This window comes from Cricetulus griseus, chromosome 7, assembly GCF_003668045.3.
Source record: "Cricetulus griseus strain 17A/GY chromosome 7, alternate assembly CriGri-PICRH-1.0, whole genome shotgun sequence".
Taxonomy (NCBI): Eukaryota; Metazoa; Chordata; class Mammalia; order Rodentia; family Cricetidae; genus Cricetulus; species Cricetulus griseus.
This window is the reverse complement of record NC_048600.1, coordinates 123,078,659-123,101,340: the sequence shown is the minus strand read 5'-3', so window position 1 is coordinate 123,101,340 and position 22,682 is coordinate 123,078,659. Positions and strand designations below refer to the sequence as shown.

The window sequence follows — 22,682 nt, the reverse complement described above, 5'->3', positions numbered from 1 at the left end:
AATGAGCTTTACTCATGTTGTTTTAGAGAGCGTGTCTGTGTGTGTGTGTGTTTGTGTGTGTGTCTGTGTCCTCCATCTCCTTTGGCTCTTAAATTCTTTTTTTTCTTCTCTTCCTTGGGGTTCCCTGAGCTTAGAGAGGAGGGATTTGGTAAAGACATTCCAGTTAGGGCTGAGCTTTCAAAGATTCTCACTCTGTGTAATGTCTGGATGTGGGTCTCTGTATTCGTTCCCATTTGCTGTAGGAGGATGCTTCTCTGATGATGGTTGAACAAGGCACAGATCTATGAGTATAACACAATATCATTAATAGTAAATTTGTCACTACATTTTTTCCTACCTTTTTTTTTTTTTAAGACCTGTATAATTTGGTTTTGTCCTAGGTCCCTGGGCTAGCTAGTCTCTGGTTCTTGATTACCCAAGCAGTATTGGTTATGGATTCTGTCTCCTAGAGTGGGCTTTAAGTCAGATCAGGAATTAGTTGGTTACTCTTACAAACTGTGCCACCATTTCCTTGGCATATCTTGTAGGTAGTACACTATTGTAGACTAAGGGGTGTGGCTGGCTTGCTGTTTATTTTCTCTTTTGATATCATATAGAGTGCCTTCCTGTAATAAATACCCTGTAATATAGGGGTGAATGCTCTATATAGGCACCAGTTTGACATCTCCATGTTCAGTGAGTTGTTTAGGTATTGTCTTCAAAAATGGGGCCTTGTTATCAGTTTGTAGAGAGAAACCTATTGTTTTGGCAACAGTCTGGTTTGTTTGAGGATTCCTGTTTTTTTTGTTGGCTTTTGGCCAACAGCTCAATTAGATATAGCCCAAACCTGGTACTGGAAACTTTGTTTGGTGACAAGAGATGGATAGTTAGGTCTCTGTCTATCCCATTATTTGACATTTTCATTTGGATCACCTTTCTCTCTCTCTTTTTTTTTTGAGTTAAAAGGGAATATGTTTTTACTAATTCAAGCAAATAAATTGGTCACATGGTATGTAGTTCCACTGAAGTTAATAAGAAGCAAATTCTATAACATAATAAATGAAATCTAAAACAATATTGTCTAAAAGAACATCATAAAGCTCTTACTAAAATGAATTTTAACTTAAATTGGCTCTGAAAAAAATAAAATCATTAAGTGATAATTTTTATTACATCTGGTTTACAAATTGTGTAGTTTATACAAACTGAAACTCCAAGAAACATTTTTACTAATATATTCATACTAAGGTATATATATATATATATATATATATATATATATATATATATAAATGTCCTATATATGAAAAAGTTCAATGTTGTGCACGACATGATTTTTAATAAAGTTCCTGTTTATAGGTTTAAAAAAACTCTTAAAAACAAAGTTGAAATGTGTGTCTAATCAATGACTTTATGACATTAATGGAATTTCAACACAAAACAAAAGGAAAAATTGTCATGGATATCATAAAAAGCAAAGAATTAAAGAGATGTATTCCTCAGAACTACATCATCAGCAGTTAATGATAAATGATAATAAGCATGTCAGCCTCTTTACTACTACAGGCTTTGTTGGATCACCTTTCTATGTGTATGTATTTTAGGAGGATTCTATTGTATTAGGTTTCCATACTAACCTTCAAATACCCCTTAATTTTACCCATACTTCCTCTCTCATCTCCTCCCCTTTCCATTCCTACTTGATCTTCCATTCCAGAACCCCCCATCAATATATCCATAAAATCAATTCTATTTCTCTTTCCTAATGAGCTCTATCTGTTCCTCTAGTTTGTTACTCTATACATATCCTCTGTGGTTCTATGGATTGTAGCTTGGTTATTATTGACTCCAGAGCTAATATCCATATATAAGTGAATACATTCCATATTTGTCTTTCTGGGTCTGGGATACCTCACGGAGGATAATTTTTCTAGTTCCAGCCATTTGCCTGCAAATTTTATGATGCCATTTTTTTTAACTGCTGAGTAATATTCTTATGTAAATGTACCACATGAACATGGTTGAACAAGTGTCTCTGTGGTAGGATGTTGCATCCTTTGGGTACATGCCCAAGAGTAGTATAGTTGAAACTTTGAGGTAGATTGATTCCCATCTTTCCGATGAACAGCCACACTGATTTCTGTAGTGGCAGCCAGTGTTTGTAACCACTGAGCCATCTCTCCAGCCCTAGAACAGTGACTTAAATAATTGTGTTTATAATGAATTTACATCTTTATTCATTTACCACTTCGTATCTATTTGTTTTATTTTATGTGGTATATGTGATTATGTGTTGTTATGTGTGTGACTGAATGTAAATTCCACTGCATCTGAGTTGGAGGCTAGAGAACAACTTTTGAAAGTTGATTTTCTTCTATCTTGTTGAGGCATGGTCTCTCCTGTGGTTTCTACTACCCTGTACTTCAGGCTGGCTGGCCTATGACCTTCTTGAGTTGTTCTTTTGTCCCTGTCTATCATCTCACACAAGAATGCTTGGGTCACACATATAAACCTCTACTCCTGGCTTGTGGGACAGGTGATTTTACCTACTGACCCATCTTGCAAGCCTCTAATATGTGTAATTTTGTCTGAGCATTCAAACAAATAGGAATCTTACAGATACTTGTCTTTGAATGGTAGTGGCATGTTCTCCTTAGTCCTGTAGAGAGTGATTGATTGTGCTACTTTGGTAACCTTCCATGTGTTATTTTCAGAAGAAAGCACTTACAGTATTGTACAGAATCTTACATCTCATATTTTTCTCCCTATAGCTGGTTGTTCAAAGTCATGTGATGCTGCTCAATACTGGTCCTCAGGGTTTACAGTTTTACAGGCATCAATTGATGCTGCCATTATACAGGTAAATGTAACAAAGGAAGAAAATCTAACCACATTTTAATAATTATTCCTTAATTCTTTAAAGTTGGATTTGGTTAAGTTACTTAAAAAATATATAATACATAACATAATCATTTAAGAAAAAAGATAAAATGGAAATCATATTTTCTAATTTAATATTTTTTGAAGCCTACTTTTATTGTATAGTTTTATGAATATTATTCAACATACTGTCTATCAGTATTACATATCTATTGATTATAGGTAATATTCTGAGATATTACTGTATTATAAAGGATCTGAACTTTTAGACCTTTCCCTTGAATACAAATAAGTTAAAGAAATACAATAAGTTAATTGTGGTGCTAGATTTTATTTTCTATTCAACATTTATTCCTAATTTATTAAAACAACACTTCTAAGTTATGTTCTCATATAAATTTATTTAATGTTTACCAACCCTCTGAGACTGAAACTGAAATAAAGTGATATCAAGTGACTACAGGACTCTGAATTACTGGCAGAGGATCAGATTATGATCTTTTGATTCCTATATCTGCTTTAGTGCAGTTCTGCCTCTCAGATGGTGTATAAATTCTTAAATCCGGTTCTAAATGTATGGCCTCATTCAACATTTCACACTTTAGAAAAACTAGCCTTAGATTTTATGCCTTAGGCTGGAACTATTAGAATTACATATCACATTTCTCCATTTCCCCTAGGATCTGTGGGGTTTTTCCTATTTGCTTTTTCGAGTTGAAATTTACTATAAAATATTTTAATGTAAAATGCATATAAGCAGTCTTCTCCACCAAACTGTACATTCAGAGTATGCATGAATGGTTATAGAAATGGAGTCTGTAAACAACAGTCCTGTGTCTTCCAGCTGTTAAACTGCTAGGTACTATACTGACTGTAATAGTAATACTTTTTCTGACAGGATGCTTGTAAGAACCAAATAAGATGATGTGTGTAGAATTGTATTAAAAATTATCGCAACTTGTAGGGTATGATTGTATTAGGGTTTGTGGTACTGTGTTACTTCAGTTGTACTGTACAGATAAAGTGTGAAATATTAAATGTGTCTCTATGATGTCTTTTAGTCAGACATTAGCAGTCACAAGCTTAGACCACTGTGAGTAGTGCAGAGTTGTGGTTTAGGCACTCATTTGAATATTAGAAGTGTCAATTGGCAAATATTTTTGTTACATAATTCTGTATATATGTCTTATGTATATCAGTTTTAAAGCACTAAGAAAACATGCTCTTTAAACAAAGAGCTTTTTTGAATATAGCCATAGGACTGGTGGCTATTAGTCATTCCTATAAGCCTCAGTGGTGAAGAAGCAAGCATATTCCTCTTATGTCTTTAATCTGCTTAATGTAGTAGCACAATCATATTTTATTGGATGGATTAATAAAAATGTATTCCTTATTTAATCTGCAAACTTTTAATTTCCAGAATGAATTAAAAGCAGATTATATCATGGAATTATGGTCACTCACTTTATTTCAAGAGTGTGTCTTTTTGAATACTTTATTTGCATGAGGTTACTTACTAATTTTAGGTAATAATCACATTTTATTAAGAGCTATTGTCAGAACTAAATTAATGTATTTACATTTTCTAATTATAGTTGAAGACCAATGTTTCTCTGTGGAAGGAGCTGGAGTCAACTAAAGCTGTTATCATGGGAGAAACTGCTGTTCTAGAAATAGACACTTTTCCCCGAGGAGTCATTTTAATATATCTAGTTATAGCATTTTCACCTTTTGGATACTTTTTGGCAATTCACATTGTAGCAGAAAAAGAAAAAAAGTTAAAGGAATTTTTAAAGATAATGGGACTTCATGACACTGCTTTTTGGTATGTTTAACAGTTTATTAAAATAGTTAACAATTGAATTGGATGTACAGATCTTCAGCAGTATAGTTTATCTGATTTGATGGAGTGCTGATCCTGGTTCCTTATGTTTCCATTTTTCTTAGAATTTGAGACCAGCCAATTAGTTGCTTGTTTTACCACAGGGAAGAGCAATATGGGAAGTTTGTGTTGACAATACATTTAAATTTATTTCACATTCTGTTTGAACCCATGAGGCATGTAACATGCATATCATCATATCATTGCACTGATGATATACAATCTTAAAAACTAAAAATTGACTATTAATGTCCTTCGTGATGTTACAGCATATACATAACATTGAAATTTAGTTACAAAGATCAGGGTCTGCTCATGTAGTTCCCAGTCTATTTTCCCCATTTGCAAACTTCAGTAGAGTAAGATGAGGAACATATCAGTAATTTATAGAGACACGATGGAGAAAAAGTTCCCATAGGTGAACGTTAATGTATTTGTATTTTTACACAGTGCTAATTCTATGGAGGCATGAATATTTATAGATAGCTAAGTACGTTTTCCCCCTTTCTACTGTGTAATAAGACACTTTGTTGATAAGCTGGCTGGTTTGTGCCTAGCTATAATGCTAGCTAACACTTGAGAAATTAAGTCAGGAAGGTCTTGAATCTGAGACTATCCTAGGCTACATTGCCAGATGCTGTTTCAAACAAAAACTGGTTTCTTTCAGCTCACTTAGGAGAAAGGTTAGTACTGTGTAAGTTGCTGTTAAAAGATGCACTTTTAATTTTTTTGGCTTATTGTAACAATTATAAAACTTGTATTATGTCTTACCATTTTTTGCATTTTAAATTTTATCTTTATTCCTTATGTATTTTTTTTTTTTGCTTGCATGCTTGTGTACCATGTACATGCAGTATCTGCAGAAGACAAAAGAGAGAATTGGATTCCCTGGAACTGGAGTTACAGATGGTTGTTGTTAGCCTCTGTGTCAGTGCTAGGAATCAAACTCAGGTCATCTGCAAGAGCAACAAGCAGTCTTCACCACTGAGCAGTCTCTTCAGCCCCATACTGTTTTTTTTTTTTTTTTTGAGAGAGGGTCTCCCCAAGTAACTCTGGCAGTCTTGGAACTTCCTAGGTAGACCAGGCTTGCCTTCAACTCAAAGGGATTTGTCTCTGCCTCCTGGGTGCTAGGACTAAAGGTGTGTGTGACCACACCTGCCTTCTTTTTTCAAATGTTCTAGAAATATCTCTTAAGAAGCAATGTATTACTATTTTTGTATTGAAATTGCTTGATGAGTTTAGCTGTAAGTGGTAAGTATGTATAAACTGAATTAAATGTTTAAATTTGATGTCTTTAAAATGTTTTTTAATGCTAATGGGAAAAGAAATAAAATGTGAAATTTAATACTATAATAATTCCATCAAGCTCTGATCTGAGGGAAAATTTTGAGTAAAAATAGTGACTCTAGTTGATCTTATTGATCAGCAAGCTCACATAATGCATGATAATATGCCATTAATTGGTAAGGACTTTTGTGTTTTTGATAACCAAACCAGAGGGGGCTTAATAATAGTTCATTTCTTAAAAAATTATATTCACTTACTAAATTCTTACAGTTTAAGAGAATCAGAGATACTGATAGGACTTTTGGGAGTATTAGCTTTAGTCATGCATTGCTATCAAGTTTTCATGCTTTTTGATGCTGAGAGATAGCATTTTATCTCTATATCAATTACATTCACCTGTGACTTGATTAATACTTTATTCTGTATTACTTAACAGTATTAATTTTCAGTATATGAGCACATGCAAATAAATTCATTTAAAGAATAAAATGACTAAAACAAATGTGAAGTTTAAAGTGATTTTTATTCACTGCTGAAATGTGTTCATTTGACTATAAATGTATTTGCGCTTTCGTTGTAGGCTTTCCTGGGTTCTTCTGTATACAAGCTTGATTTTTCTTATGTCACTTCTTATGGCAGTCATTGCAACAGCATCTTCCTTATTCCCTCAGAGTAGCAGCATTGTGATTTTTCTACTATTCTTCCTTTATGGATTATCATCTGTGAGTATTTTAACCCGAAATATCAAAGTAACTTGGTTATGTAGTTACCATCTTTTTCTTTGGTTAACTTAGTCAGTTTTACATTAAAGATATTTTCAGTAAGTTATAGATAAATAAATAGTAAATGGTGTAGTATTGTTTTTTAGTTGCTTGTTTGATTTTTCGAGACAAGGTTTCTCTGTAGCTTTGGAGCCTGTCCTAAAACTTGCTTTGTAGACCAGACTGGCCTTGAACTCACAGAGATCCACCTGCCTCTGCCTCCCAAGTGCTGGGATTAAAGGCATCTGCCACCACCACCCGGCATGATGTAATATAGTATTACAATGCTTTTAGAAAAATTATAATCTCATGTTCAAATCTAACTTGTTTTCGAGTATTCTATTTTACATGTAGTACTTCTGATACTGTATTTATATAGTCAGTAGAAGTTTGCACACTGCTGTATTTTTTCCCCTTTCATGGTACCTTGACTTTTTCACGTTAATTTATATTATAGGACAATTAATTTTAAAGGTTTTTAAAAAATGTAGTTCTTTCGTAGTCTTTATATTCATTTTGTATACTGACTGACGAATATAATGACTGACCTTTGCTTTAAATGATTCCAATTTTCATTACAATTGATTTATGTGCCCATCTGTATATTGTTAAATAATTTTACTACCATTTTCATTCTTTAAAATAATAAATTATAAATAACTCTTATTTCTAGTATAATGACCTAATATATAGTTTTTCACACTCAGTTTAAAATATAGGTTCTTTGTTTAGAAGCTTACTGGGAGTTTGGGGTGATGACCCAGTAGGTAAAGTGCTTGCCTGATAAAGATAAGGACCTGAGTTTAGATCTCCAGCACCCACATAAAGTCTGGGTGCAGGTGTGTGTCTCTGAAACCCCAGTGTCAGCTTAGAAACAGGTGGGTCCCTGAGCTAGCTATCCAACACATAGCTCCCTTTGAATGCTATTGTATAGATGTGGTTATATTTACCTACAATTCAGATAAAATATAGGCATTAATATTTGTCAATTTAAAATTTTTAATGTGTATCACTTTTGGGAATACAAAGCATCTTCCTGTAACATTTAGAAATTACATTTAACAGCTGTAGTTTCTCATGAATGCAACTTTCTTTCACAAAATGTTAATGCTGCTTTTGTGTCAGTGTATATGAGTTACACATTAACCTTAACATTTATGCTTTTTTAGGTGTTTTTTGCTTTAATGCTGACACCTCTTTTTAAAAAATCAAAACATGTGGGAGCAGTTGAGTTTTTTGTCACTGTGGCGTTTGGATTTGTTGGCCTTTTGATAGTCCTCATGGAAAACTTCCCCAAATCACTAGTGTGGCTCTTCAGTCCTTTCTGTCAGTGTACCTTTCTGATTGGTATTGCCCAGGTAGGTAATATGTACACTTTCATTTGCCAAGTACTTGTCTTCTTGCCAGTTTGATGCATTGTCTTGTTATTGCCTTTTGTTTCTAAACAAACACTACATTTCATGAGAAAGAAATTTAAGAAAACTTAAATTTTATCAGGAAGAAATAGGGGCTGGAGAGATGGCTCAGAGGTTAAGAGCACTGGCTGCTCTTCCAGAGGTCCAGAGTTCAATTCCCAGCAACTACATGGTGGCTCACAACCATCTGTTATGAGATCTGGTGCCCTCTTGTGTGCAGATATATATGGAAGCAGAATGTTGTATACATAATAAATAAAATCTTAATAAAAAGAAATATACTAGAGTATCTTTTATATATATTGTGACTTTGAATGTCTCCAGTTTTAAGTTTTCACTTAAATATCTTGCTTACAAGTTCTTCAGTTTTTGCTTTAGTGTGTCTCATGACTGTTTCAGTGTAATAACTCAGTTTATTAGAAGTCACTGGTTTGAGTTCCAAATAATCTTCATTGATCTATTGTAAGCACTTATAAGTTTATTTCAGAATGCTGAGCAGAAAATTGTGTATGCAAAGAACAAAGTTGCCATCAGTAAAATAATAAAATATGTTAGGTGTGTGTGGTAGGTTTTATTGGTCTAGGAACCATGGAATTGTCATCCATCTAAATAATATTTAGCATTAGGGGCAGGAGAAATGTCTTGGTGGTTAAGAGAACTAGCTACTTTTCCAGAGGTTCAAAGTCCAGTTCCTTGCACCTACATGATGGCTTTCAAGTGGCTACAATTGTAGTTACAGGGATCTGATGCTCCTTTTTGTTTCCACAGGCACCAGGCACACACACGGTGCCCAGATATACATGTAGGCAAAGCACCTGTATACTTAAAATAAAAAATTAAAATTAAGACTATTTATGTTATAATTTTTTTATTTTTCTTACATGTATAGTCAGAGCCAAATTTAAAAAAATCTTATAAGTAACTATAGACTAGAACAAACTCAGTTATATGTGATTTATATTTGATATTTTGTAGATGTTTTATGAGGAAATATTACAGTAGATTATTTATAAATATATTAATTTTTTGAAACTTAAGAGTCATTGTTACACACTTTGAGACAAGCTTAAGAAGCACAGACTGGAAAAAAAAGAATTAAAATGAGGGCATGGTAGTGCATTCCTTTAATCTTGGCACACCTTTAAATCCTTTAATCGGGAGGCAGAGGCAGGCAGATCTCTGTGAGATCAAGGCCAGCTAAGTCTACCCTATCTCAAAAACAAAACAAACTAAAAAAAACAAAAAACAAAACAAAAACCTCACATAGAATAGAAACCATGACTAAAAGAATCATTTAGATAAACTTTTTTTTTTGGTAGTCCTTACTGTTTTCCTTATAAGAACATGTTACTAACCGCTTTTTAAATAGTTTTGTTAATGCCACTCTGGATATAATGAATTATGCTTAGTAGTGTTAGCTTTATTCTAATAATTTTTATGGTTATGTTGGTGTTTTTGTTTTCAGGTCATGCATTTAGAAGATTTTAATGATGGTGCCTTATTTTCTAATTTGACTGAAGGCCCCTATCCTCTAATCATTACTATTATCATGCTAGCTCTTGATAGTGTATTCTATGTCCTCCTGGCTGTCTATCTTGATCAAGTCATTCCAGGTATGTGGTTGGGTACTGTAAAGATTCTAAAGTAATATTACTTATATAGGATCAGTTTAACTTTTCCCCCTGCTAATCGGAGTATTTTAAGTCATTAATGGTTTAATGTGCTTTTGAGTAATATTATATGCATATATTCACAACATATATCATGTTGTATATTCATTAGCCACTAGTGAACATAAGATGTGTAATAGGAGAGATGCTTGTTTTGAAAGGCTAGTTGAAATTCACAACTCAATCCTTTTTATGTTAATCTTTTTAAACTATTTTACCTTTTAAGATCCAAAACTATGAAGCAATCTTGTAACACTTTTCTTCACCTTTTTAAAATTTAATTTTTAAAAATTAAAATACAATTATTTCATGTCCCCTTTCATTTTACTCCCTCCAACTCTTTTCATGTCCCTCCCCCAGATTCATAGCCTCTTTTGTTGTAGTTTTATCTGTCCCTCTCTCTGTCTATCTAAATATCTATCTAAATGCATGATATGAAACTACTGAGTCCCTTTAGTGATGTTTGCATATGATTTCAGAGCTGACCATGTCACGCTTCATCTTTACCATGTTCTTGAGTTTCTCTATACATTTTTCTATATTCCAGATCTGTCTAATATGGTAAATACTAGTTAGTATGACTTTATTTAATTATTAGTATTTTTTTTTGAGACAAGATCTTACTCTAATTTTTTCTGGTCTGGAACTTGCGGTGCAGTTTCTGCTGGCTTTAAACTCAGAATCTGGGGCTGGAGAGATGGCTCAGAGGTTAAGAGCACTGGCTGCTCTTCCAGAGGTCCTGAGTTCATTCCCAGCAACCATATGGTGGCTCTCAACCATCTGTTATGAGATCTGGTGCCCTCTTCTGATGTGCAGATATACATGGAAGCAGAATGTTGTATACATAATAAATAAATAAAATCTTAAAAAAAAAACAACTCAGAATCTGTCTGCCTCTGCTTCCCAAGTGCTAGGAGTCAGTGTGGCTGCTGCCACACCCATCCAATATGAATTTTCAGTTAAAATGAAGTAAAATAAGGTCTTTTACTGTGGCTTTAAAAATGCTTTCTGGAATAATTTCTTATAACTCAGCTTTAAATTTTCAATTTTTAGGGGAATTTGGCTTAAGGAGATCATCTTTATACTTTCTTAAACCATCGTATTGGTCAAAAACCAAAAGAAATTACAAGGAGCTATCAGAGGGCAACATTAATGGGAATATTAGTCTTAGTGAAATCATTGAGCCTGTTTCTCCAGAATTTATAGGAAAAGAAGCTATAAGGTATGATTCAATTTTGAAAGTATAGCTAGAACTGTTGATAGAAATTGTGACATTTAAATCCTATGTTTTGCTATCATTAAATATATGGAATGAGAAAAATCACATTTGTAGGCAGTTTGATATTGTCGACATGAAATGACATCAAGTTTATATCCCCTTTATTAATGTAAAAGCATTTAATTAATGGAAGATGAATCTGTAAACTCCTTGGAACAAGGGCTTCACTTAAAAGTTGTCTTAACATGAAAATGGGTGAATGATTCATAAAATGGAGAGCAGCGGTTTACTTTCATAGCTTCTTAGATAACTGTGTCCTTAATGTCAATTTTCTTTGGATTTTTGTTTTAGCAGGAAAGTGGTTTATTATTTTTTTCCTATTAAATATTTCAACCTCTTCCTTCCTCTTTTATTTTTCTGCAAGAATGCAAATTTTTCTTGTTTTGAACGTGTTATTATAAAATATCCCTCCAGTCCCACCCATCCATTTTTCCCCCAAATTTGAATATCTATTACCCAAGTATGTGTGTACATCACTGTCTTAATAGTGTGGGGAGCATCTTATGTTGCTAGAGATGTATGTCTAGTTCAGAATTTAAAAACTATGTCTTAAAGCAATAAAGCAGCTTGGATAAAATAATCATAATGTATAAGCACATGTAATAATATTTTTGTGTATACTTTTAATATAAATCTGTTTTTCAGAATAAGTGGTATTCAGAAGGCCTATAGAAAAGGAAATGAAAACGTGGAGGCTTTGAGAAGTAAGTAGCCTGCCCCAGAACTTTGTCTGTAACAGCATCGTAGTACAAATGGAGAAGTTTAAACTTATCTGCTTTGATTTTTTTGTCTTACCATTATAGGTACTTTATGTGACTAATGTTGATAATAAAACTTACAGTATGGAAGTTAATAAAGCCAGAAAGTGATATCTGTTAACATGAAAATGCCTAATAATTTGAACCAGTTCATATTCTCTTCTTTTATACTTTATTATTGTGCACAGATATACATATTAGTTATCTCTTTTTAAGATTCTTTTTGTTGTGATGAGCTGTCTTGAATATTGGGGTACTTTTAGCAATGTGTCAGTGTCTTCCAGGATCAGTAAAATATGCATACACTGACATTTTTAATCTTTGTGACTTTACTCTGATAGGGTACAGTGGTATGTTAGTATGGTTTTATTTTACATTGGCCCAATAGCATAATGCAACTTACCATTCCTTCATTGGGCATTTGAATGTTGTTTTTTCTAAAGTACCTATTTAAGTTTTTCAATTTTAATATATTAGGTTATGGCCTTAGTTAGATAATGATATTCAAATATCCTATTGTAATCTGAAGCTTGCCTTTTGGTTCTAAACAGTGTGTTTTCATGAGCATAAGCAAATTCTTAATTTAAATTAGACCTGATATATGAGTCTATAATTTCTGGCTGCTGTGCCATTAATGAGAAATGATTCTTAATTATTTTACTTAGCATTTAAGGTTAGCTATAGCATTCAATTTGAGTTATTCAGCTGGAAGTTATTGCCGATGCCAAGAAGCAAGAGAGGGAAATAAATGATGTCCAGGTTGCAAAGGAACCAGTGAAATCAACTTATTTACAGATGAAGCGATCCATCTTAGTAATAAATGTAGTAAAACTAAAAATGTATTTAGAAAGATGACAGGGTACTAGATAAACATATATAAAAATCAATTATATGTCTGCATTCTTCTATCAAATAAATGAAAATTAAAATAAGCAATATTCACAGTAGCATCAAAAATATTATGCATTTCAGATAAATCTGACAAGAATGTAGAAGACTTGTATCTTAAGAAGTACAAAACATTTCTGACAAAAGTTTAGACAGGTAGCAATGCCATGTTTAAGTGTTGCAAGAATGAATGTGTAGGTGTGAATCCAGATTTTATAGATTCACACTCAGTCAGAATTCTATTTTTTGTTCATTTTGAAAAATGGATTCTAAAGTTATATATAAATTAAATGACCTAGAATTCCCCAAACAAATGTGAAGAACAACAATAAATTTGGAGTTTAGCATTACCTTGTTTCAAGATTATAGTATCAAGACTTCTTTTTGGCATGAAAGAAAGACCAAAATCAGTGAAATAGAGAATACAGAAATGTTACATTTTGGTTGTGAGCCTAGCCTTTAACAGCTGAGCCATCTCCAGCCCAGAAATATTGTATTTTTATGGACAATTAAATTTTCAATAAAGTTTAAAACAAAACTAGAAAAATATGAATTGTGATTCATGCTGAGCATTGTATACAAAACCTAGTGGAAAATGGGTCATTCAACCAAATACAAAACTTATGGCAATAAAACTTAAAGAACTAAAACCAGGAGAAATATATTTTTCGTCTGGTTTTTCAAGACAGGGTTTCCCTGTGTAGCTTTGGAGCCTGTCCTGGAACTAGCTCTTGTAGACCTAGGAGAAATATTTTGGGACTTGGCTAAACAAAAGTTTTATAGGTATGGCTCCAAAAGCACACACAGTAACTGATTGCAAATTAAAGTTATATGCTCCTTGTAAGACACTGCTAAGGAAATGAAAAATAATGGATTGGAAGAAAGGTCCTCCAACAAAGCACTTCTATCAAGAATATTTAAAAGTACTATTAAAATTCAAAAATAAGAAAACAACAGCCTATGTGTTCTAGTTTGTTTCTTGTTGCTTCGATAAACACAATTAACAAAAGCAACTTGGGGAAGAAAGGTTTTATTTCATCTTACACTTCAGTCCTTCATTGAAGCAAGTCAAGGCAGGAATACAAGCAGGAGCTGAAGCCGAAGCCGAAACCACGGAGGAACACTACATAAAGGCTTTGCTTCCCCCGCTCATGGCACCACCCACTGTGGGCTGGGCCCTCCCATACCAACCAACATGGCATGTCCACAGGCCAATCAGAGGGAAGCATTCTACCAATTGAGACTCTCAAAATACTTGGGATTGTGTCAAGCTCACAGCTCCCTGATGCTAATTAAGAGACCATGTAATAAATGGGTAACGTATTTAAACAGATGTTTTACCAGAGAAGAAAAATGGATGGCAGATCAGTACATGAAATTATATTAAATATTATTATTCATTGTGGCAATACAAATTAAAATCACAATGAGATAACTAAAATTTCAAGTACTCATGAGTATACGAATGGGCATATAGGAAATATATACTTTACTGACAGGTTTGTGTGCACATGTATGTGTGCACAGATTATTGGTATATTTGAGTTTCTCTGAGGCAATTATAGTCATGATCTTGTTAGAAGTCTCTTACTGAATCATTTTCTACATTGTATTTTTTTAAATTCTACAGTTTTAATTTGTTTATTTTTTTAAGAAACAAGGTTTTGCTGTACAGCCTAGTATTGTCTTAAACTCTTGATTGCTCCTCTCTCTGCCACCCTAGTGAGCCACCACGACTGACTCACTTCCTTATTAACCTGGGTTACTGACTTGGGCTATGAGACTTCCCTCCCCCTCCCTTTTACATTTCATCTGTGCATGCAGAAACCCTGCTCTCACTCAAAAGATTAGGAGAGTTTATTCTGCAGCCAAATATGAGTGACTATGGCCAGGAACACAGGTGTATATTACCCCAGATTTCATGTTCCAGGATAGTAACAAAACACAACAGTGAAGGCACTTTTCAGTTATAAAGCAGGGAGTTGGGCTGCTCTATAGGCCTCAGGTGCTATCTGATATACTCTTAGCTTTGGTTGGTGGAAGCTGGTTGTCTATTAATATGTTCCAAAGGATTTTACCTGTTAGTCACAGGGACATTAGGTCAAACACAGAGGAGGGAAGGGAATGGCTATTGCAGGGGCTCACGGTAGCCCAAGATAAACTATAATTAGGCTCTGGACCTGCAACATTTCAGCCTCTCTGGATCATGGACATTCTAATCAGTTAGTCAGCCTTTCATGGCTGAGTGAGCAGAGAGGCTTCCTACCAGGAGCTTTCTTTCAGACTTAGGGTTGTTTCTTGACTAGTTCATTCCTGCTTTGTCATTTCAGTTGTTTATCTCTGTCCTCCAATTGTTTATATATCCATCTAGTTATATAAAACTCATTAAATTGAACCACCAGGGGCTGGAGAGATAGATGACTAAGTAGTTAGGAACATGGCTTTGTTTCCAGATGATCTGTGTTCTGATCCCAGCACCTATAGTTCACAGTAGTCTGTAGCTGCACTTCCAGGGGATCTGACACGTATGCAGGCAAAACATCTGTGCACATAAAATAAAGTAAATTTACAATTGAACCTTTTAACTATTCTCTTAGTCATTTCTGTCCTTCTGCTATCAATTCCTTGTTTTGTTCTTTTTGTTTCCACAATATTTAACATATCTTTAGATACCTATGTGAGACAATTTATGTTTTAATTTCTTTGACAATTTTTAAAAGTCAATATACAGAAAACCTTCAAATATTTTTGTGTAAGCCTTTAAATCTTAGTGTCAGAACAAATCATTGACAGTTTACATTTCCTGCTGTTCATACCACTGACTACATTGAGTCTACTTAACTTACTTAAAGTATGTTGTTAACTTTATTTATTGAAATATGTCTTTCTTAAGATTGCTAGGAATTGCAAGTTGCCTTAGGTAGCTGAACAAAATAAAAACCACATTTGAGCCTTCTTTTTCCCCTGAACTAGATTTGTCCTTTGACATATATGAAGGTCAGATTACTGCATTACTGGGCCATAGTGGGACAGGAAAAAGTACACTGATGAATATTCTTTGTGGATTGTGCCCACCATCTGATGGTAAGAGTTTTCTCACTTAAATAAGTCTTAATTTTTTTTAAGCATTAGTAACAAAGGAGTCACAGTATGCAGCAATTATTTGTCCTCTTTATATGTTGTAGATGATTGGTGTCAGTGATTTTAAATAACTATTTCTATAACTATGAAGAAGTTTTTTCTTTACTGTATATACTCATTTTTTTAAAAGTAAAAAAATCAGTCCCATGATATTTAATCAAGTAAAAAATTAAATTTTTAACTATTTATTTTGATTTACCTTTTATTTGTTTTATATACCTATTTCTATCACATATTTATATGTATACAAATCTTTATTCCATATTTTCATGGAAAAATAAACCAGTAAGTAACTAATTGGAAAGTAAACTGACACTGGAAAAAACAGAAATATTTCAATATGCAGCTGAAGGAAAGAAGGATAAATGTCAACACTAATTTTTAAAATAAAACTTTAGGAGCAGTACTCAAAGGATAATCTAGATCTGGGGTTATTTTATAGGTGTCAGCTGCTGTGTGGAGCCCTCATGTGTCTGCAGTTACTGAGTAGTGGGTCAGTGAAATCAGTTTCATAAAAAAGGACCAGTTTATATTGAATCTGCATTTCAGCTTTGTAAATCAGACTTGACCTTTGAAATTAGTGTGACTTGTTCTTTGTTTTTACTTGTGATGTTCTCTGGCATTAGTCATAGTGTCTTAGACTTTACACATATGACTTTTGTTAGAGTTCTCCATACATGATTTAACAGAGTGAAGCTTATTATCATTCAGTTGAGATAATAAGAAAGCTGGAGTTCAAGACATTATTATGTTCAAGAGCATACAACCAGCTTTTGTAAAATTTGTAGATCTCCCTTCATTATCTTATAGTTTCTGGAGGTGAAAGAAATCTTTATTGAACCATAAATATAAACAGTGTCACTGTAGTTATATTGATATCTCATGGTAAGCTTGTAGTTTACTATTCTTTCCACTATATAATATTGCCTGGAAATAAAGGAAAATAAGTTTGAAATATCAGTGAAAACATACTGCAAGTACTGTTGAAATGAGGATATATCTTCCAAATATATATTAATTCTTGCTTTGGGTATATGTTGTAACAAAATGAGTAAGCTATTAGGTACATCAAAACATGCATTTTTAACACTCAATGTCTTTAATGTAAATATAAATATTTTGCTTTTAGGGTTTGCTTCTATATATGGACACAGAGTCTCTGAAATAGATGAGATGTTTGAAGCAAGAAAAATGATTGGCATTTGTCCACAGTTAGATATAAACTTTGATGTTTTGACAGTAGAAGAAAATTTATCAATTTTGGCTTCAATCAAAGGAATTCCAGCCAACAATATAATACAAGAAGTATGTTATCCATATATAAACCATCAGTGTATTTTCTATAAATTAATATACTTTGTAACAATTGTATAATAAGTATGCTTGAAAATCTAAACATATAAAACCTATCTGGATTAGTAAACAGAAAATATGAAGAATTGTATGGATTAGGAGTACACACCTTAGCACATGTGAATAACTCATTTTTCTTCTGGAGGGTGCTTACTTTTCCCCCTCTTCCTCTCATCCGCTCTGCCTTCACTCCTCTTCTCCCTTGCCTCAGTACACACAGAGCCTCAGACTCATCTCTTTTCCTTCCCCATTACCCAGCAAGACACAAAATTGAAACAGACTTCCCCAAGAACCTTGTTACTTATTATTTTAAGAATTGTGTATGATATTTGTAAAAATTAAGCACATCCTAAGATTTTAAAGTTGATTTTAAAATTAGCTTTACAATTATACTGCTTAAATGATGCTTAAAATGATACTTTAAAATTTAAGATACATAAAAACTAATTTTGATGATTATGTTAAGGAGGTGATTGTTAAAATAACATTGTTCACACAGGTGCAAAAGGTTTTGCTGGATTTGGACATGCAAGCCATCAAAGATAACCAAGCAAAAAAATTAAGTGGTGGCCAAAAAAGAAAGCTATCTTTAGGAATTGCAGTTCTTGGGAATCCAAAGGTAAATACAATGTTAATTTCACTGATGAGATAATTTTAAATTTTATTAGATAGAAAAGAAGGTTATGGGGTTAGAGATAAGGCTCAGTGGTTAATAACACTGGCTGGTCTTCCAGGGGACCCGTGTTTAATTCCCAGCATCCACATAGCAACTTGCAGCTGTTTCTCAGTCCAGTTCCAGGAGGAGCTGATACACTTTTCTGGCCTCTGGGGCACCTCATTCATACAGTTCACAGATGTACATTCATTTTGCAAAATGCTCATAGGTATAAAATGGTAAATACAATTTTTAAAAAGTTAGAACAAAAAATAAAGGGATAATTAAGTTAGCCACTATCTGGGTGCACTGATACTACATGTGTTTGTTCTATGATGTTCTCTAGCCCATAGAAAGAGAAGCAACTTTGCCTTGCACATAGTTAAAAAACTCATGTGTGTGCTTACAACAGAGAGCCTATGGAAACCACTATCCTGCCATGTTCCTCCTTTCTACTGTAGCATGGGATCAGGGTGGACTCCGAATTTTTATTACCTGGGCTTTCTGCTAGCACCCACTATCATGTTTTTAAAATTAAAAACAACTTGAAGCCAAACAAGGTGGCCATGCCCGTAATCCAGCACTCAAGAAACTGTATCAGAAAGATGATGAGTTCAAGTCCAGTCTAAGCTACATAGTAAGAGTCTCTCTTAATAAAAAGTTCCCCTCAAAAAAATAGAAAGAAAATGTTCCCCACCCCAAAATGCTTCCCTTGAAATGATACAGAACATCTTCTAAATTATTTAGAAGATAATCAATTGCTGTATATACAGATTCAATTACATACAGCAATATACTTCATATTTGCTACTTTGTCCGAGTGTTATACCAGTGTCTTATATATAAGTAACCAAGGAAAATATTCACTTACAATTCTAAACATTTATACAAACTTGTTTTGCTTTGTTTTTTGTCTTCGAGACAGGATTTCTCTGTATGGCTTTGGAGCCTGTCCTAGCACTTGCTCTGTAGACCAGGCTGGCCTCGAACTCACAGAGATTCTCCTGCCTCTGCCTCCCGAGTGTTGGGATTAAAGGTGTGTGCCACCAACACCTGGCAAACTTTATACAAACTTTATATAAGAGTAAAAAACCTATTTTGGGGTGAAAAATATTAACTTGAAAGAGAAATTTTCTCATATCCATATAAATTTTAAATATTTGCTTTTTTGCTTTTTTATACCCATGTTCACTCAGATACTACTGCTAGATGAACCAACAGCAGGAATGGACCCCTGCTCTCGTCACATTGTTTGGAATCTTTTAAAGTACAGGAAAGCTAACAGAGTGACACTATTCAGTACTCATTTTATGGATGAAGCTGACATTCTTGCTGGTGAGATTTTTGCTTTACGTTTAAATGACAAGGTCACAAGCCTGAAGGGAGATAAATATGGAAATGCTAAATCCCGAGGAATAAATAATTATCTAATGGTGTACATTCTAAACAAAAAGATTTTTAAAAATTAAAAATTATATATTTCTGTGTTTAGTGTTTCCTAAATCATCTTCTGTTTCAGTGAGTTCTCAAAAGAACTCACATAAGATTTTCCGTATTATCATACTCATTATATATTAATTCATTATAGCAAAAGTCTGTGAAGCAAATTTAGCAAAGAGCTAAATCACAATAAGACACAATTCAGAGGAAGCCAGGTACATGATTCACAGAGTCCCTTGATTTCTCCATAATTTACTAACCATATTTATGAAATATTGTCTTCTAGTTTATTAAAGGCTCAGTGTCCATGATTCCTGTGGGTACTGTTCATAGAGCTACTCTTCCTAACACAGAACAATTCTAGACTCCCTAAAGGAAAACAAGTATTCAGCATAAACTGTATTTTGTGTGTGTGTGGGCATGTGTGTGTAGAATTTTTGACACTATTAGGAATCCCCCATCCAGATTCCCAGATGGTAGTCAAGGGCAAGCCTTGTAAACAGATCATTCTAAAGCAGGCTTCACTGGCCTGTTAACTATTTATGTGCAGTTTTTTTTTTTTTTTTGTGTGTGTGTGTGTATGTGTGTGTATACACATATATAGTCCAGGTTTAAGTTAGTATTGGTTTTTAACATCTAGAACAAAGGTTTGAGAGTTTCAACTAATATAATTTCTTTTTCTAGCTGCTGCTTTAGTATAATAAATGGAGAAGTTCACTCATGTCTTCAGCAGTATCTCAAGTGAAAAGAATCCAATGACCTAACGTTTTTATTCTTGTTATTATGTTTCCTTTTTTTTTTATTGTACATCTGGTTATACAGGAATCATGAAAACTCCTGTATCATAAGTTCCTTTAGGAAGAGTCTAAGCTATGTAGAGTATGCACTCTTGAGTCTTATGTTAGTAGCTCTGTGAAACATGTCTAAACAATGTCTCTTTGTCTTCTCTCAGTATTCTAATCTGAAAAAACAGGTGATAATATTGTAGTGTCTTCCTTATAAAATTGTTGTGATGATTAATGATATAATACTTGGATGTGTGCTATTATTAACTTAGCAATTGAAATATGAATTCCATTTTGTAGATAGGAAAGCTGTCATATCACAAGGAATGCTGAAATGTGTTGGTTCTTCAATTTTCCTAAAAAGTAAATGGGGAATCGGCTACCGCCTGAGGTAACACTTGTTCTTCTGTGACTTTATTCTATTTGTATTTGTGCTTGACTGTTACTATTTTTAAGTCTTCCTCTATTGTGCCGTGTGTTTAGTGATACTATTTAAAACATTCAGAATTTACTTTTAGTTGCTTATGGAATAATCACAAAATTATGATTTTGGCTTTCTCTAGCATGTATATTGACAGATACTGTGCCACAGAATCACTCTCTTCACTGGTTAGGCAGCACATACCTGCAGCTACCTTACTGCAACAGAATGACCAACAGCTTGTATATAGCTTGCCTTTCAAAGACATGGACAAATTTTCAGGTATGTTTTTCATTTTCTTAGTTGACTCTAACAAAACTCTTATGTATTTTCAAATAATTTCTAATTTCAGAATAAGATATAATGTAAATTATTTTAATTTAGAATTAACATTTTATTCATTTCAGTGGTGTAAAATATTTATTAATTTTATTTTATAACATGCTAAAGTTCCAATGGATATTTTTCCATAAATATCCATAAGTTTCTTTGGTATTCTTTGGAATTTATAATAATGTTAAAAGTATCCTGAGACCAAAATGTTTGAGTACCACTATGCCAAGTAAATTTAAAACATATTTTAATTTTTTTCTCTTTCTGCCTCCTTTTTTTTTTGAGACAAGATCTTACACTGTTGTCCAGGCTGGCATGGAACTTGCCATGTAGTACCAGGTGATCTTAGTTTCATGGCAGTCCTCTTGCCTCATCCTGTAGAATGCTGAGATCATAGATATGAACAACTATGATATGAACAACTATGCCTGGCTTATATCCATTTTTGAATGTATTTTATACAAATTTGTATTATTTTTGAATGGTATTGTGGGTCAATTTCTTTTAATTTTATTTTAGATTATTTGTGTGTGTGGTGGGGCGGGGGAGGGCATTTGCAGGTGCCTGTGGAGGCTTCTTAGAGGCATCAGATTCCCATGAGCCTGGAGTTAGAGGCAGTTGTGAGCTACCCCAACATTGGTGCAAGGAACTGAACTTGGGTCCTCTGTACAAGCATATTTGCTTTTAACTGCTGAGACGTATCTCCTGCCCTCTATACAACTTGAGTTCTGTACCATGGGACCTCTTTTTTTTTCCTTTCTTTTAGGTTTGTTTTCTGCTTTAGACATTCATTCAAATCTGGGTGTTATTTCTTATGGTGTTTCCATGACAACACTGGAAGATGTGTTCTTAAAGCTAGAAGTTGAAGCAGAAATCGACCAAGCAGGTAAAAACAGAGCTAAAAATATCAGCCAATAAACTGGACAAGATAAACAATTATATAAGCAAATAAGCTATGCAAGCATATCAAGTTTGTGTTGCTTTGTGGATCTAAGGACAGAAGTAAGTAAGTAGCTGAAGTATTTGCTAATAGTGATACAAATTATGACGGAAATGATATGATATTCTTGGAAGGTTTTCTTGTCAGGGAGGACATTATTGAGAAGATGTTTGAACTGAGATGTCAGTTGCCAGAAAAATCCAGACATGTAAACATTCTAGGACAGAATATACCAGATAAAGAAAATTTCTACTTCTCAGGTCTAGAGACATTAATTAGATGTCTTTGAGGTATGAAAATGCAGGTCACCATGGCAGGAACCATAAAGAAAATAATAGACATTGATGTCAGAGTAGCCCAAAGGCCAGGTCCAGTTTTGCTTCTTGAACATCTGAGAAGAGCTTCCTTCAATTTTTTAGTCAATGTCAAAGGGTTTAGAGCAAAGGAAAAACTTAGTAATTCCTTGTTTGTGTTTTAATGAATATATTCTTGGGTGGGAAGGTAGCTCTGTTATAGAGCCCTTGTCTGGCACCTCGAAGATTCTGAGTTTTGTGTCCAGCACTGAAATAAATGTTTCCAGTTATTAAATGATAACTTTGGTGTGAAAGAAGAGCAGAACAGTGAGGAAACTTGTATGTCAATTTCAGTTTGAATTAGGCTGGCAAGAAAATCTGCAAGGAATGGATTTGAGTTGTATTGGTCTAAGCAATAATGATTTGCAGAGGAGTATTAGGGGGAATCAAGAATCAATCTCAAGTTTTTGGTCTGAGAACCTGATGTGGGATTGCCGCTTGCTGAGGGTAGAGGAATTGGGT

The 22,682-nt window shown here is 33.7% G+C and overlaps 1 protein-coding gene across 4 annotated transcripts in view; it reads left to right on the top strand.

Annotated features, from left to right (window-relative positions):
* Abca5 (ATP binding cassette subfamily A member 5) overlaps window positions 1–22,682 on the top strand; it is a 64,002-nt gene that overhangs the window by 13,167 nt on the left and 28,153 nt on the right. For all 4 annotated transcript variants that reach the window (XM_027425793.2, XM_027425790.2, XM_027425789.2 and 1 more), the window contains exons 5-18: window positions 2,751–2,839; window positions 4,455–4,684; window positions 6,609–6,750; window positions 7,959–8,147; window positions 9,670–9,817; window positions 10,928–11,096; window positions 11,799–11,857; window positions 15,773–15,883; window positions 17,070–17,245; window positions 17,793–17,912; window positions 19,145–19,283; window positions 20,474–20,564; window positions 20,737–20,876; window positions 21,694–21,813. In XM_027425793.2, coding sequence (XP_027281594.1) covers window positions 2,751–2,839; window positions 4,455–4,684; window positions 6,609–6,750; window positions 7,959–8,147; window positions 9,670–9,817; window positions 10,928–11,096; window positions 11,799–11,857; window positions 15,773–15,883; window positions 17,070–17,245; window positions 17,793–17,912; window positions 19,145–19,283; window positions 20,474–20,564; window positions 20,737–20,876; window positions 21,694–21,813 — 1,923 coding nt within the window. The remainder of the gene's footprint in view (window positions 1–2,750; window positions 2,840–4,454; window positions 4,685–6,608; window positions 6,751–7,958; window positions 8,148–9,669; window positions 9,818–10,927; window positions 11,097–11,798; window positions 11,858–15,772; window positions 15,884–17,069; window positions 17,246–17,792; window positions 17,913–19,144; window positions 19,284–20,473; window positions 20,565–20,736; window positions 20,877–21,693; window positions 21,814–22,682) is intronic.